This window comes from Molossus molossus, unplaced genomic scaffold (assembly GCF_014108415.1).
Source record: "Molossus molossus isolate mMolMol1 unplaced genomic scaffold, mMolMol1.p scaffold_m16_p_8, whole genome shotgun sequence".
NCBI lineage: Eukaryota > Metazoa > Chordata > Mammalia > Chiroptera > Molossidae > Molossus > Molossus molossus.
In genome coordinates this window covers 25,438,649-25,453,562 of record NW_023425402.1, presented here as the reverse complement: position 1 = coordinate 25,453,562, position 14,914 = coordinate 25,438,649, and the positions used below count along the sequence as shown (strand labels likewise).

At 34.7% G+C, this 14,914-nt stretch overlaps 1 protein-coding gene across 1 annotated transcript in view; it reads right to left on the bottom strand.

The window, feature by feature from the left end:
* Window positions 1–1,460: 1,460 nt before the first annotated feature.
* Window positions 1,461–14,914, bottom strand: part of GFRAL (GDNF family receptor alpha like) — a 55,183-nt gene continuing 41,729 nt past the window's right edge. Inside the window, 3 exon segments of the mRNA XM_036247829.1 lie at window positions 1,461–1,533; window positions 4,404–4,476; window positions 4,565–4,660. Coding sequence (XP_036103722.1) covers window positions 1,461–1,533; window positions 4,404–4,476; window positions 4,565–4,660 — 242 coding nt within the window.

The window sequence follows — 14,914 nt, the reverse complement described above, 5'->3', positions numbered from 1 at the left end:
GAGTTCTGTAAATGCGTCATGCTGAGCCCTGCTTCTGCAGTTCTGCCCAGAATTGCTTGCTCATTCTTGCTGGCCTAGGAGACAAGTCTGTCTTTAAGGGAGGCCTTCTCCTTCATGCTCTCCTCCCCTTCTCTGCTCAACGCAATCATATTTCTAAAAGCAACTTGACTTCTTTCCTCAGTTTTCCCTGGAAGAGTTCGTGTTTCTCCAGGCATCAGCAAGCCTAAATTAAATGGAAATTTTAGAGATGGAAATGATCACATTCTCTGACATTGACTTAGAGGGTTAACAACCACCAAATATGGAGAACTCCTCGAGGGAGATTTGAGACTCACCGAATTATCCCTTCTTGTTTTAAAAGATAAAGGATGGATTTTTAATCACTCTGAGTAAACCACAGCCAAAAGATAACTTCAAATGTAATTTAATGTAGACTATTTGATAGAAAGTGTAGTGAACAGCAATAGATGACACTAAACAGATAGACATGTTTGATTTTTAATTGTAAATATGTTACCTATTATTTGCTCACTTAGGATACTGAATGTTTGTGCCTCTGTACAACTGTAGATTAGAAAAACTTCATTTAGTCTTAGCAATGGGTACAACTGATTGCTAAGATAGTTTAATAGCATATATGTATCAAAAACTTAAACATCTTTTCCATAATTTTCTAATCACAATTATACTCATGTCAAATCAAGTCTAAAGTAGCAATATGAAAATGATATAGACCATAAAAATTATTATGTTATTCTGTTATTGTAGAAGTCATGATTAGCATAGAAAAAGTTAAATTCATTAATAAAATATTATTGAAATGCACCGATTTTTCCACCAATGTAGTTGCTTTATAGCTTTATTAGTAAAAAATAAAGACATCAAGTTAACAAGGAAATTCACAGTATTCAAATTGTAAAAATCTAAAGATGTTACTTCCAATTTTTAAGACTAATCATCTAACCAAATATATTTAGAAATTTAAAGCCAGTGCTAATAAGTTAGCTAATGATTTGAAAATAGATGTACATATAACAAATATACTATATATTTTTATTAGTATTTTTGTTTTGGCAAGTTAATGTAAATTTGTAAAATTGATCAGAACAAAACCCTGCTAACCATGTTACATTATGCAGCTAATTACCATTTTATGGATTCAAATTTATCATGCAATAAATCATGCAGAGTGTAACTTAGGATAATACTTTTTGCCTTCAAGGGCAATTCTGTAATTCTGTGTAAGTGTCATGAAAGTTACCACTGTATATTTATACTTAAATATTTTCCAAAGAAAAAATAAATCAAACACCTTTCATATTATACCCTGCATTATTATAATTAATAATACAATATCATTAAATCCTTAACATTTTCTTTATTGATGACAAACAAGATATTCTGTTGAGTAGCTAGAAAGACTTACTTGAAAGGAAGTGATTGTTAATAATCCAAGATTCTTAATGAACCATGAGTCCTCCAGGTATTTGAACTGGTGAAGGATCTCTGGTTTGACTTAATATTCTGAAGGTTCTACATAAAAGTAAAAGTTAACAATATGCCATTTTAAGGATTTAACAAATATATGTGTGCTTATATTTTTGGATGGATTCTGTACCTGGAGGGGAATATTAATCAACTTCCTAAAGGTAAAGACCCAATAGTAGAATATTCTATGGTCTTTCTAAGAGGTATCATACTTTTAACTATGATTTCCAAGTAATCCGTTTCAAAAGCCCAGAGTCCTTTCTTTTCTCAAATATCTGTGTTTTAAATTATTGGTTTCTCTGCAAATTTCTTTGAAGATTTAGGTCTGTTTTAATTTGGCATAACATGAAACAAATGCAAAAACTAATCTTTACTGCAGAGTGGTGTTCACGTGAATTATATGTGCCTACCAAGTGAGTGGCACTCAGCCTTCTTTCACTGAGAAGGCATTATTTATCCCCACGTTGGGTAGCACAGGTGTGGTTGTTAATGATGCTTCTGTTTTGCTGTATTCTTTCTTTCTAGGATGGATTTTACTTTTATCATTTACTGGATGTAGACCTTTCAGATTACAGGTAAGAATCGATTTTAAATGGTATGGAAAATAATTTGTAATTAAATGCAACATACTTAACAATATCATTTGCTTTAAAATATAATTAGTGTAAATCAAGATTTTTGTCTATAACACTCCCAATTTCATCCAGTGAAGAAATATGCCTTTTTATGCAGCCAAGAAAAGAGGCAAAGTTACAGCTGCAACAAAGAGAATTTTAAATGGCCCTTGCCTTATTTATCTGTGGCTCAAAAGTACAACAGTTATCTGTAAAAACCCATGGGCCGGTATGGCAGATATAAATTTGGTACATTATATCTGAGGCTAAAAAATAAAGATTGAAAACTATGGAAATAAGTTTTGTGCTAGAAAACCATTTGTACTTCTCTAAAACAATATGCCTGTGATGGAACATCTAGGCAGACCCAGTAACTGAGCAGTGCTCCTAAATATTTTCAACTACATACAGGAAAGTTGAATAAATTCCAAGTGCTATTTTCCCCCTTGAAACTGACTTTAATTATTTAGCCTTGAAACCTACCTTGGAATCCAAGGAATATCTTTTCATACAAACATGACTTTCAAGGCCTTGGAGGAAAGCAATTTGTTTTGGTACTGGTATTGGTAAGCATCAAATTAAATGTTTAGAGAAGTTGGACTAAACAAATGCATCTCTTTAGCTGGGATTACTATTAAAAATAAATATCATTGGCTTGGCCGGTGTGGCTCAGTAGTTGAGCATCAACCCGTGCACCAAGAGGTCACTGGTTCAATTCCTGGTCAGGGAACATGCCCAGGTTGTGGGCCTGATCCCCAGTGGGGGCCATGCAGGAGGTGGCCAATTGATGTTCTCTCTCATCGATGTCTCTCCTTCTCTCCCTCTCCTTTTCTCTCTCTCTAAAACCAATAAAGGAAAATAATTTTAAAAATTAGCTCTGGCCTGTATGGCTCAGCGGTTAGAGGATCAGCCTGCAGTCCAGAGAGACCAGGGTTCAGTTCCCGCTAAGGGCAAATGCCTTGGTTACAGTTTGTCCCCGGCCCTGGTTGGGTAGTGTGGGTGGCAGCCACTCAATGTGTTCCTTTCACATTGATGTTTCTCTCTCTCTCTCTCTTTCTCTCTCTTTCTTCCTCTCTTCCTCTCCCACTCTATCTGAACAAAAAGTGGAAAAATGTCCTCGGGTAAGGATAAAAATTTTTTTTATTTAAATTAAATAAATATCATTGAATGTCCACAGGCAAAGCATATACTCTTCACATGCCTGCCCCTTGTTATTGCCATATTCCTCTCCACTTTCATTTTATCTGCCATTTTGTCAAGGACTTGAAGTTTGAGGTTTCTGGAGGAGCAGTATGTATTCATGCATAACATAGTTTACTCTGTCTGCCCCCTGGGCGGCATGAGAAGAGAGATGCCCGTTGCCTCTGCTACTCTCTAGGCTGAATCTTACTGATCCACATATTTTATCTTTGTTTGTATAATATATATAATGTATATGCATACACACACACACACACACACACACATATATATATATTTCTTCATTAACATTTACGATCCTCAAATATATACGAAGATACACATAGGTATAATAAATTAGCAAATCAACATCATTGATATTTAAATATGAGGTTATTTTTTTTAATTAAAGTAAGCAACTGCACACTACTTTATTATATCTTATTGTGAATGGTAAATACGTGGAATATTTTTGAGCCCTGGACATTTAGAAGTCTAGAGGTTGCTGTGTCTCTAATGTTCAAGGTCACCTGCCTGCTGGAGCATTCCTGCACTTGAGTAATGAGGGGAGCCAAGAAAAACAATGGGAAAGAGTGAATGAATGTCAGGCAGAAGTAATGCCTTTCTAATGGTACCCTGTGAGACCTCCAATTACACAAGCCTTATTGCTTGTATATTAAAACATGAATAAAATTCACTAGCATATACAAATTTAGAATGAAGAGTACATATTCAGGTAAATATAAACTGTGTGAAGTACACGACAGGTTCATTATGTAAGCTTATGAACCCTGTGAGTGATCTGAAGAAGGAATGCAGCAAAGTTCAATTGGGATTTTGTAAGAAAACCAGGGAAAAGATTGATAACAGTTTAATTGGGGGAACAATACATATGTGCTTATAAAATGCAACGTAAAAAATTCCCTTATGATCACATTTCCCTTCCACTTGATGACTGAGGGTAACGTTTCCATGGACCCAGCCCACATTAAAAGTTGATTTAGTAGGTCTTAACGGAGAAGCTTTCATTCTCCGGCCCTGTGTGAGCTCTGCCATTGTGAAATGTGCTTGAACAGGGCTGATTCAGTTCCAGCCCTTGTCTTCAGAGTTGTATCCAGTTACCTCAGCTTGAATATGACCAAGAGAAGGATTCCACAGGTGACTGTCATGCACATGACAGCATAAATTACTTCTCCTAGAAACAAAAGATTAAAAAAAAATTACTAGATTTCTAGAGAGAATAAATAATAAAAAATTGTACAGAGGTTTGATTTTTAACTGACCATTGAAGGGGGAATGAAATCCACTTAGAGTTATTTCCTTTGTATGTTTTCTTGTATGCAATGCTATGCTTTTGTCATGAGACAGGGCCAAATAACCTGAAAGAAAATAATGAAAATGAGATTAAAGCATTTAAAGTTAATGGATTAATTTAATCTCTTGGGTTGTAATTTGCTTTATATTATAAGGCAGCCATTTATTTCTATGTTACTATTTTAATAAAATATAATAAGTTAGGGTAAACTTTTCTTAAATTTTAACAGCTTTTTTCACCTTTTAATCAGATAATTTTCTTATAAAAACCTTTTTTTCAAAGCATGATTAGAAAAAAGACTACCTTTTATAAGATAGTTATAAATTCAGACTAGGGGGGGAATGACAGTAATTTTAGGCTGCCATTGGGATATTGAACAAGATTCCTTCTTTACATGAGTGATTGTTTTAATGTGCTTTTAATGATATTGCATTTCCCTAAGATCCACTGTATTTATGAATTCTTACAAAGGAGAGTCCTTGAACCAATTCCTCTGCTCACCTCTCGACACAGATATTTCAATATCCAGCTGTACTTATTCCACCTATTCTGGTTCTCCTTTTTAGCCTCTTCATCTACTATTATTATCTATTTTTGTTTCACTTAAGAGCTCCTCGTGGCCACTCTGTGACCCTTGTCTTCATGGCTTTTTTGCAAAACACATTTTCACCTCACTTCACAAAACACAAGATACAATCTTTAAAAAAATTGATAGAGCTATTTATGTGACTTTTACTAATAACTTTGAAGTGAAATCACCCCTCATTTTGACTCAATTCAATACAAATATTGCCAAACATACCAATGACCCAATAATGAATTTCTGTGATGATGATGATCTAGGTGAGTTTTGAGGCTTAAAAAAAAAATAAGATAAAGCCTTCCTTTAAGGGAAGATTTACTGTTATCTGTTATAGATGCTTTGTGCATTATGAGTACTGGAAATCCAAGTATGAGTAGATAGATAGGTTTTTTTGCAGAAATGAGTGTATCATGTAGCAGTTTAATATGTCCCTTGACAACTAGTGATGGTAGGCTTTGAACAGGAAGGGAGAAGAGAAGACATATTACCAACATATACCCAGGACTACTGCTGTTCAGAAGCGAGGTCCTTGGAAACCAAGGTTTGAGGTCTATTTTAGGGAAAATTGCTTGAAAGCACAGTGCAGAGCCTGTTTCAGATCAGTAACCAAACTCTCACGTTGGCCCAGGAGATACAGCCCAATATAAGAACTAGAAGAATAACAGGATTTTGTCATTAGAAAACCCATTCTCAAGGAGTCTAAACTCTAATACAGTTAAGACATTTTTAGTTCAAGAATTTTTAATCCCCCAACTCACATATTGTGTCAGTATGTAATATTTATAGAAGTTTGACCTTCTTAGAAACTAAAATATCAATCTCTTCTGAATGTAAAAGTAATACAGTTAAGCTTTTCACTTTTGTGGTTATAAAATAAATTTTGTTATTCACTATAAAGTTGAAATAAAAAAAAATAAGCTGTTTCAAACAATACGATTTTAATAATAGTGGTCCTTTTTGGAAGAGTTAATTTTATTCTAGTTGAGCATACAGATTTCTAGTGAAATAAAATATTATAATACAATATTATATTTAAATCAATTTTGAATAGGAAGGATATTTTGCTTCTTTTTAATTTAATGGCATTTTGTGACCTTTAAGTCAGATTGATGGCCTAAATGTAAATATATATAATGTACATTAATTATTCAAATGATGCTATAGTTTTCCTTTATGAAATTCTACCTCTAAGTACATTTGGTCTAATTAGGTATCATAATTTACCTTTGCATAAGAAAAAGAATATTATTTTGACAAATTATCTTTTAGACATACAACTGCCTAAAGTAATTGTTAAACATTCACCTAGCAAAGTTTAGAAAAGAATCATCTCATTCACTAAATTTCACTCACATGGAACTCATTAACAAGGTTATAATAGATCAATGACAGAAATTCTAGCTAATGATCCCAGTGAAAATTTTAAAGTGTCTAGCAATCACTCCACAATCTTCAATATTGCACCCTAGGAGGATACTGAATATCAGTTAGAGAGATTAATGTTTCAGAGGGTTTCTTGGCTACTGAAGCCCATTGGAGATTCTTCCCTGGCCTTTTATAAACAGTGAGGTTTACAGTGTTTTATAACCATGAAATTAAAGTCGGCAGAGTTAACAACCAACCTCAGTCCCACACCATCTGCTATATTTATAGATAAACACTGTCAGTGACTTGTTTATCTTAACTTGCTCCCTAGAGGAATTAAACACTACTATGAACTATATTGTAAAATCCCTGTACATTTGACGGGAAATCAAGATTAATTTCAGCCGCACATTAAGAACAAATTTAAATAGTATTCTCCCCAAATGAGCAAGAGGGATGTGATTATTTCTATTCTTTTCTCCCAAAATCCTCATGCAGAAGTGGCTGATGGAGACTAAAACTCTACTTTGTTTAACATATGAAATGGTAAATGCAATGTAAACAATGTGGTAGGTCATATAGGAAATTATGACTTCAAAATAAATGTCAGAGAACTTGAAATAGAAATTTAAAATGTCACAAACTACAAATGTGTAAACCTTCACTTAAAAGTTTAATTAAAACACAATCTAGTAGAGCCTGCTTAGAAGAAATATTTGATAAAATGAACATTTTTCACAGAATAATTTAAAAATATATTTTGTATCTGTATCTTGAATTATGATTGCATCATGTGACATTGTAAATTTTTATTTTTATTATTTTTATTTTTTATCTTCACCCGAGGACACTTTTGCGTCCATCTTTGGATAGAGTGGGAGGGAGAGAAGGAGGAAGAGAGAGAGAGAGAAACATCAATGTGAGAGAGACACATCAAGTGGCTGCCACCCACACAACCCCAACTGGGGCCAGGGACAAACTCCAATCGAGGCACGTGCCCTTAGGGGGAACCAAACCCGGGACTCTCTGGTCCGCAGGTCGACACTCTAACAGTTAAGCCAAACCAGCCAGGGTGACATTGTTAATTTTTTTGCATTGTTTTGATGGGTACATAAAAGAGTGACAATAACATGGCCATATCTTAGTGTGAAAAGTCAAGGATGACCTTTCATATCCCAAGCTTGGTGCTATTTGTCAGCCTTAATATATTAAAATTTTAATTTGATCAATATTGTCTTATTTGAAGGTATACAATTTCCAAATAGAAAATGAGTTTTGAACTATTTCATTTAATTATCAAGAGTGAAATTTCATATGCCATAGACTCTTTTGATCATTGTTGTCTGAAAGCCCATTTCTAAAATGGATCTCATAAGCCTTAGTACTGGGCAGAAAGAAAAATATATAAGCATCTTTAAATCTGAAAAATATAATACATTAGTAATATGATAAACCAAGGTACAAACACAAATAATGTGGATATAATAATACCTGCTGCTAAAACGTATGTTGTAAAACTAAACCAACCAGATAATACACTTGTCCTAAACAATCATGATCAGGGCATGTTCATTTATTTAGTTCACAAACTTCAAAAAAGACAAAACCATGTCTTAGGTTTATTTTCCATATTATGGCTTAACACATAGTGGTTACTAGTCAGGGGCTGCAGAAAGTGGAAACTTGTAGGCGTTAGTCAAACGGTACAAAGTTTCAGTTATGCAAGATGAATAAGTCCTAGAGATGTACTGTACACTGTAGTGCCTATTGTTAGCAATACTGAAGTGTACATTTAAAAACTGTCTCAGAGGCCCAGCCAGTGTGGCTCAGTGGTTGAGTGCCTACCCATGCAACAAGAGGTCACTGGTTCAATAACCAGTCATGCCCAGGTTGTGGGCCTAATCCCAGTGGGGGGCATGCAGGAAGCAGCCAATCAATGTTCTCTCTCATCGATATTTCTATCTCTCTCTCCCTCTCCTGTCCTCTCGCTCTAAAATCAATTTTAAAAAATTGTCTGCAAGGGTAGATCTCATTTTAAGTGTTCTTATCACATACACACACAAATAATAAATGAAGAGGATGGAAGGAAACTTTTGGTGGTGATAAATGTGTTTACAGTATAGACTGTGGTGATGGATTCATTGTGTGTACTTGTCTTCAAACTCGTCAAACGGCATACATCAAAGAGGTGCACGTTTGTATGTCAACAAAAATCAAACAAACAAAAAACACACAAATGAATAAGTATGCACTGTAGAACATTTGTCTTGATCTTTTGACCTGAGCCAAAAAGCTCAGGGTTAGCAAAAGCCCCTGGCTTAGGATGGTTTGACTTGAATTTTTTTTTACTTTATAAATGTGCAAAAGTGATACATATTTAGTAGAAACTGTACTTTGAATTTTGATCTTTTCTGGGGCTTGTGATATGCAATATGATAGACTCATGAACTGGGAAGTCGCAGCAAGATGGTTTTGCCCAGCTGGAGGCTAATAAGTGTCCTGAGCACACTTAGGCTAGGCCATGATGTTTGGTAGGTGAGGTATATTAAATACATTATCAACTTATGGTATTTTCAATTTATGATGGGTTTGTCAGGACGTAACCCCATCCTAAGGCTAGGAGCATCTGTAGACAAGCCTGGCAATGGCTCTTGAGCCTTGGATGAATGACATTGTTCACATGTCTAGTAGATTTTTTGGTGATTATGTGTTTGTGTGTATGTGTGTGTAATAAAATTTAATAAAATCTCCAAAACGTTCTACAGTCTCCTTAATAGTTTCTGCAAATATAAAAATAGTTATGGTAGTAGAAATGTGACTGAAAATCATGCGATTTCTGATAACTAACACTAGATTATATCAATAAAGTATTATGGTTTTAAAAGAAAATAATTTTACACCTTAGAATTAAAAAAAAAAACAAAAAACAAAAAACAAAAATACCCTATCACCTGTAGCTTTGGGCTCACACAAAACAGATCTAAGGATATTGATAGAAAGTAGGATAGAAGATTTTCAGTCAGAGTATATATCTATAAATATACAAGTTTGTATGTACAGTAGAATTACAAAATTGGATAGGACTTCTTAGATTGTCTAATTCAAACTTTCATTATAATGACCCTTTCTGCCTCATTCTTTACAAATACTCATTACCATTCCAGGAATGAGCCATTTAATACCTTCTGCCTTTCAACTACGACTGATGGTTAGTTCTAGTTAAAATAAAAAATATTTTCCTAGATTAGTCTTTTATGGATTCAAAATGATAGATTTCCTTTCTTTTTTTGGTATCACTTCCTAGCTCTCTGGCTGCTTTATATATGTGTGTGTTTATGGAGAGAGAGAGAGAATACACTGTAAGTATGCCACATAAAGCAATGATTTCCAACTATAATATAATCTTCTGTTTATCTTGAAGTGTCAATTTTGATTCAGTAGGGCTGGGATGAAGCAGGTGGAAAAATATATACTTGTATGTAGGGCTGAGATGAAGCAGGTGGAAAAATATATACTTGTATGTATGTATATTTGTATAATTATATATTTGTATATATGTCCATAGAATGGGAGAGAGAGAGAGATGTACATATTCATATAAAATACAAAATGCTTTTTTTTTTTTTGTACATGTGGTGCTTAATGCTTTATAAGGCACTTTGACAAATTGTTAAATTTTAGAACAACTAGCCAAATAGAAGGAATTATTAGCTCAACTTAATAAAGAATCTCAGACTTAGAATAGTCGTCTTGTCCAAGATCAGAGTTGGTAAGTAGTGAAGACATGATTTGCAGCCAAACCTTCTACCCATGATATACAAAATACGTCCTAGAAACCACAAAAAAAGTAATAATACTTTTAGCTTTTTTCCACGTGGCAGACAATCAAATTAGGAAATACCTTTCAAAGATAATAGGAGCAATTTTTATCCGATAGTCTTGTACACTAAGAAGCACTTAATAGTAGTATCTGATTGCAAATGCTCATGATTATGTATGCTTTTGTTGCAGAAATTCACAATAAGAGAGGTGACATAAAATCTAACTAAAGCATCTGAAATGCCTCACATACACCTGTAGGATATTTCAACTTGCACAGACCTCTGAAATATGTTCATCATTTTCTGTGAAATCAAACAACTCAACCACTTTAACTTTGAGATTTAACAGAAATATAAAAACTGAATGTTGCAATTTTAAGGTGAGTTATCTTAGACTATTGATATCAAACTGAGCATTTTCTCTTTTTACAGATGTAGGGTTAGGGCCATATATACATCTTTCCAGAATATTCATCAGGCAAGGGGCATACAAAGAATAATTCACAAAAGATTAGTGTAACTCTTTAAAAATAGACTTGGCCATATCTTTGGTTACTATAATCTGTGTCTACATTGATACAACCTGAGTATTAGATAAAAATAACCCCACTGTTTAAAGCTGCCTATGTCTGGAATGAGTTTAATAGGAAAAAAAAAAAATAAGTATTCCCAAAACTGAGGTCATTTTTACCTTGAATTATATTATGCAAACCCTAGAAGAGCTTACACTAAGACAAATGTTAGATAAAAATGGGAATATTTTACACTATAGTCTATTGATTTCATACATTTATGTTTTTATATAGAGAGGTTTATAACATAAAAATTTTCATGATAAAGTACATGTGGCAATAACATTAATTGTCTAGATAGCTGTCTGATGTCTCCATTTGGAACTGAATGATTTACTAATGTCCACCCTTTTGGAAATGGATAAGATTTTACCTGGCTGGCTAATGTAATTTTTTCAAGGCTGATAAAAAATACCAAGGAAAGAGAGAAATAAAATGAAGAAAAGGGAAACACTTCAGAAAGCCTTCATAGTCATTTGGAATAATAAGATAATTCAGAAACTCTCTTCCCTGTACATAAATTTGCAAATAGTCAGGAAAAAGATGAATATAAAAATATGATACATGTTGTTAATTCTCCTTAGACATCAACCCTCTTGAGAACTGACACCATATCTATCTACCATTATCGAATGGCCAAAAAAGCATATATTAGCAACTTTCACATTTAAAATAGCACATCTGTCACTGAAGGGTGACATACACCATATAGTAGATAATTATATACTAGTCTTTCTCATCGTTAACTGGCATCAGCCAAGGGCAGTCACACAAATAACATACTTTTCACATATAATTACCACTTCTTAAAATGTAAATTCAGTGTTCCAAACTGCAATGTGGATTGTTTACCCAATCCACAAAAAAATATCTTAGAAAACGATTTCTTGGTCATTCATTCTAAGAGTCTGGATTGTTTGCTGCTGGGCAAAGAGTGAGCATCTTCATCATTGGATTAGGAGATATCTAAGTGGACACAGTAAATTCAAAGTTTTCTAGAAGAGGCAAAATTTTCTAAACTATGTCTCATAAAATATTAGTTCTATATAATACTTTTATGTGTTATACAAACAAGATCCCATAAATAAACATAAGTAAATGATTTTGAAAATTCTAGATTAAGCAAAATAAGTTATATACATTTTCTTGTTGCAAGTGTTTTCTGTATTTTTTGTTTGTTTGTTTTTTTACTATGGTAGAGGGGCATACCTTACCTACATTTATTTTTCCCATGAGATATATCAGGAAATCTATTTTAAAAATCTTGTAAAACATGAGTATATGTGATTGATAGACAGATATTTATATATTTTGGGTGGGCATAAAATATTTATTGAGGATTCTTAATCAACAGAAAGTCAGAAAATATATTAGGCATTCATTTATATACTTTCTTTTACTAAGCACACATATTCACCAGGACCCAAAACTATAATTTTTATTGTTCTCTATTCCTGTGAGTCAAACAAATTTGTCACCCTGTGGTTTGGGAGATTCCTGACTTCCCAAATGCTACTCCTAGTGCCCCTTGGAGAGGCTGGCGTGAGGCAACATTATTCCACGTTTGCTGCCAGTTAATTTTCCAATCTTCAGTGTCTCAACTTGTCCTCTCGGGATATGGAGAATTTAGAATTTTGCCTCTACTCTGGTGACCTATTCCAGCAGAACTCAAAGGAGTTCATGGATCTTTTATACTTGGTCACCCATAAACGTCTACAGGACCATGTGGAAGAAACCACCCTATTTGGACCCAAGTACAGATGTTCCAGTGTAAGTAATGACTTCTCCCTTCTAGGGTAGCACTATGACAATCAACATGGGGTATATTTGTAGGATACTACTTAACCCTGCACTCATGACATTCTCAACTTAGTGTCAGGTAAGAGGAGTAATATGAATAGAGTGAAGTGGGAATAAATGAGGGACAATGGGGGAAAGGTACACAATTGAGGAATGGTGGGGAATAAGGCTGGTGTGTGTTCTGGGTGTCCTGGGAAACCAGGCATTTAGATGTGAGAAGGATGAAAACAGGATCCCAGGAGAGCGAGAGCTGCCTTTTGCACACAAAAATAACTTGATCAGGGCACACTTTGAGAATCAATCTCGTCATGGTGAACAGGCTGGTTTGGTGGGGAGAGCTAACTAGGAAGCTCCAGTAGCAATTTAGGTATGAGAAGATGAAACCTAAACATTAGTGGTGGAAGCTGGAGCAAAGAACGGAGCAAGTTTAAGGGTATATTTAAAACAGAATTTTGTTGCAAAGCAGAATAGTACAGAGCATCACAGCACAGGCATGGGAATCTAAGATGGATTGAAACCAGCTTTGCCTCATTCCAGTGCTGTAATTTTAGACCACTTACTGAGACTCTGTTCCTTTATCTTTAAAATGGGGTAATGCGCCCTGGCCGGTTTGGCGCAGCGGTTGGAGCGTCGGCCTGCAGTACTGAGAGACCAGGGTTCGGTTCCCGCTAAGGGCACGTGCCTCGGTTGCAGTTTGTCCCCGGCCCTGGTTGGTCGTACGGGTGGCAGCCACTCGATGTGTCCCTTCACGTCGATGTTTCTCTCTCTCTTCCTTTCTCTCCCTCCCGCTCTATCTGAATAAAAAATGGGAGAATGTCCTCGGGTGAGGATAAAAAAAAAAAAAATGGGGTAATGCTTACCACAAAATTTATTGTTGAAAACTAAATATGACCATATATAGGAGATTATGGAAGAGTGTTTGGCTCAAAATAAGTACTCCATAAGTTATATCATTAATAAACATGATATAGAGGTTTATTTTATATTGAATATACAGAATTAAATCAAAGATGACTCAGGTCCTTGAGGCAACATGATGTTTTAGAATAGCTTTGCATAAAAGATGAAAGCATAATAGAGGAGAGAACTACAATGTCCTTCTTCCCACTTTTCAACCTGACTGTTCAGAGAGAATACAGGCTTAAGAATCAGAAAGATCTCCATCACAGTCTTAGTTGTGTCCCTCATTCGCTGTAGTAGCCTTGGACAAACTAATTCAACCTCTGAGTCTCATGCTTCTCATATGTAGAAGAGGAATTGGGGTTGACTATATTATTTTGCACAAGGATTCACTCCTATTTCACTGTAATGGATTATATACCCACCGCCCAATGCCATATGGCTTAAAGCATCAATTTTTGTGGGAGGAGTATGTTTACTGCCCCATTAGCATTGGGCTTGAACTTGAACATCGAGTTATTAAAAAATGTGATCAGCAATGCTAAATGTTATGTTTAAGTAGAAGCTTAAGAACAATTATATTGTTTTTTTGTTTTTTTTTTTATCTCTGCCATAAAAATGGCATTGTCCAAATAGTGGTGATGCCTGTAACCCACATTTAAAAATGGGTCACAGAACCTCAGCTGTCAACCCACAACTGCCTATGTGTACCATGACCTAGAATCAAGCCACTGGAGTTTGGAGAATGTATGGAACTGCATAATCCAGCTATAGCAGCCTAATTCAGAGATAATAATGTACCCAAATTAAAACTGTTGACATATATGCATGAACAGTGGACATGGACGACAAACTGGGGAAAGGGCAGGGGGGAGGGGGAGGGGGGAATCAGTGGGGGGAAAAGGAGAAACATCTGTAACAAAAATAAATTAATTAATTAAATTTAAAAAAATAAATAAATAAATAAAATTGTTGACATATAGTAAGTGCTTAATAAATATTAGCTTTCTTTTCTCTTCTCTCATATGTGTCAATTGAATTGTAGGTAGAGGGAGAAAGAAAGAAGTGAAAAGTTAATAAAGGTGAGAAAAGAGGAGAGTGGACTTGGAGAAAGGTGATGGCAATGCCCTCCCCCTTTTGGGGAAAATACTGGGCAATGGGATATACATTCAAAGCCGTCTCTCCTTATAAGTGTTAACTTCAAGTTCATTTTATTATCAAAAGGAAATATGAGATGCAGTATCATTATCTCTCCTGGGGTTTAAGTTATACCCTGA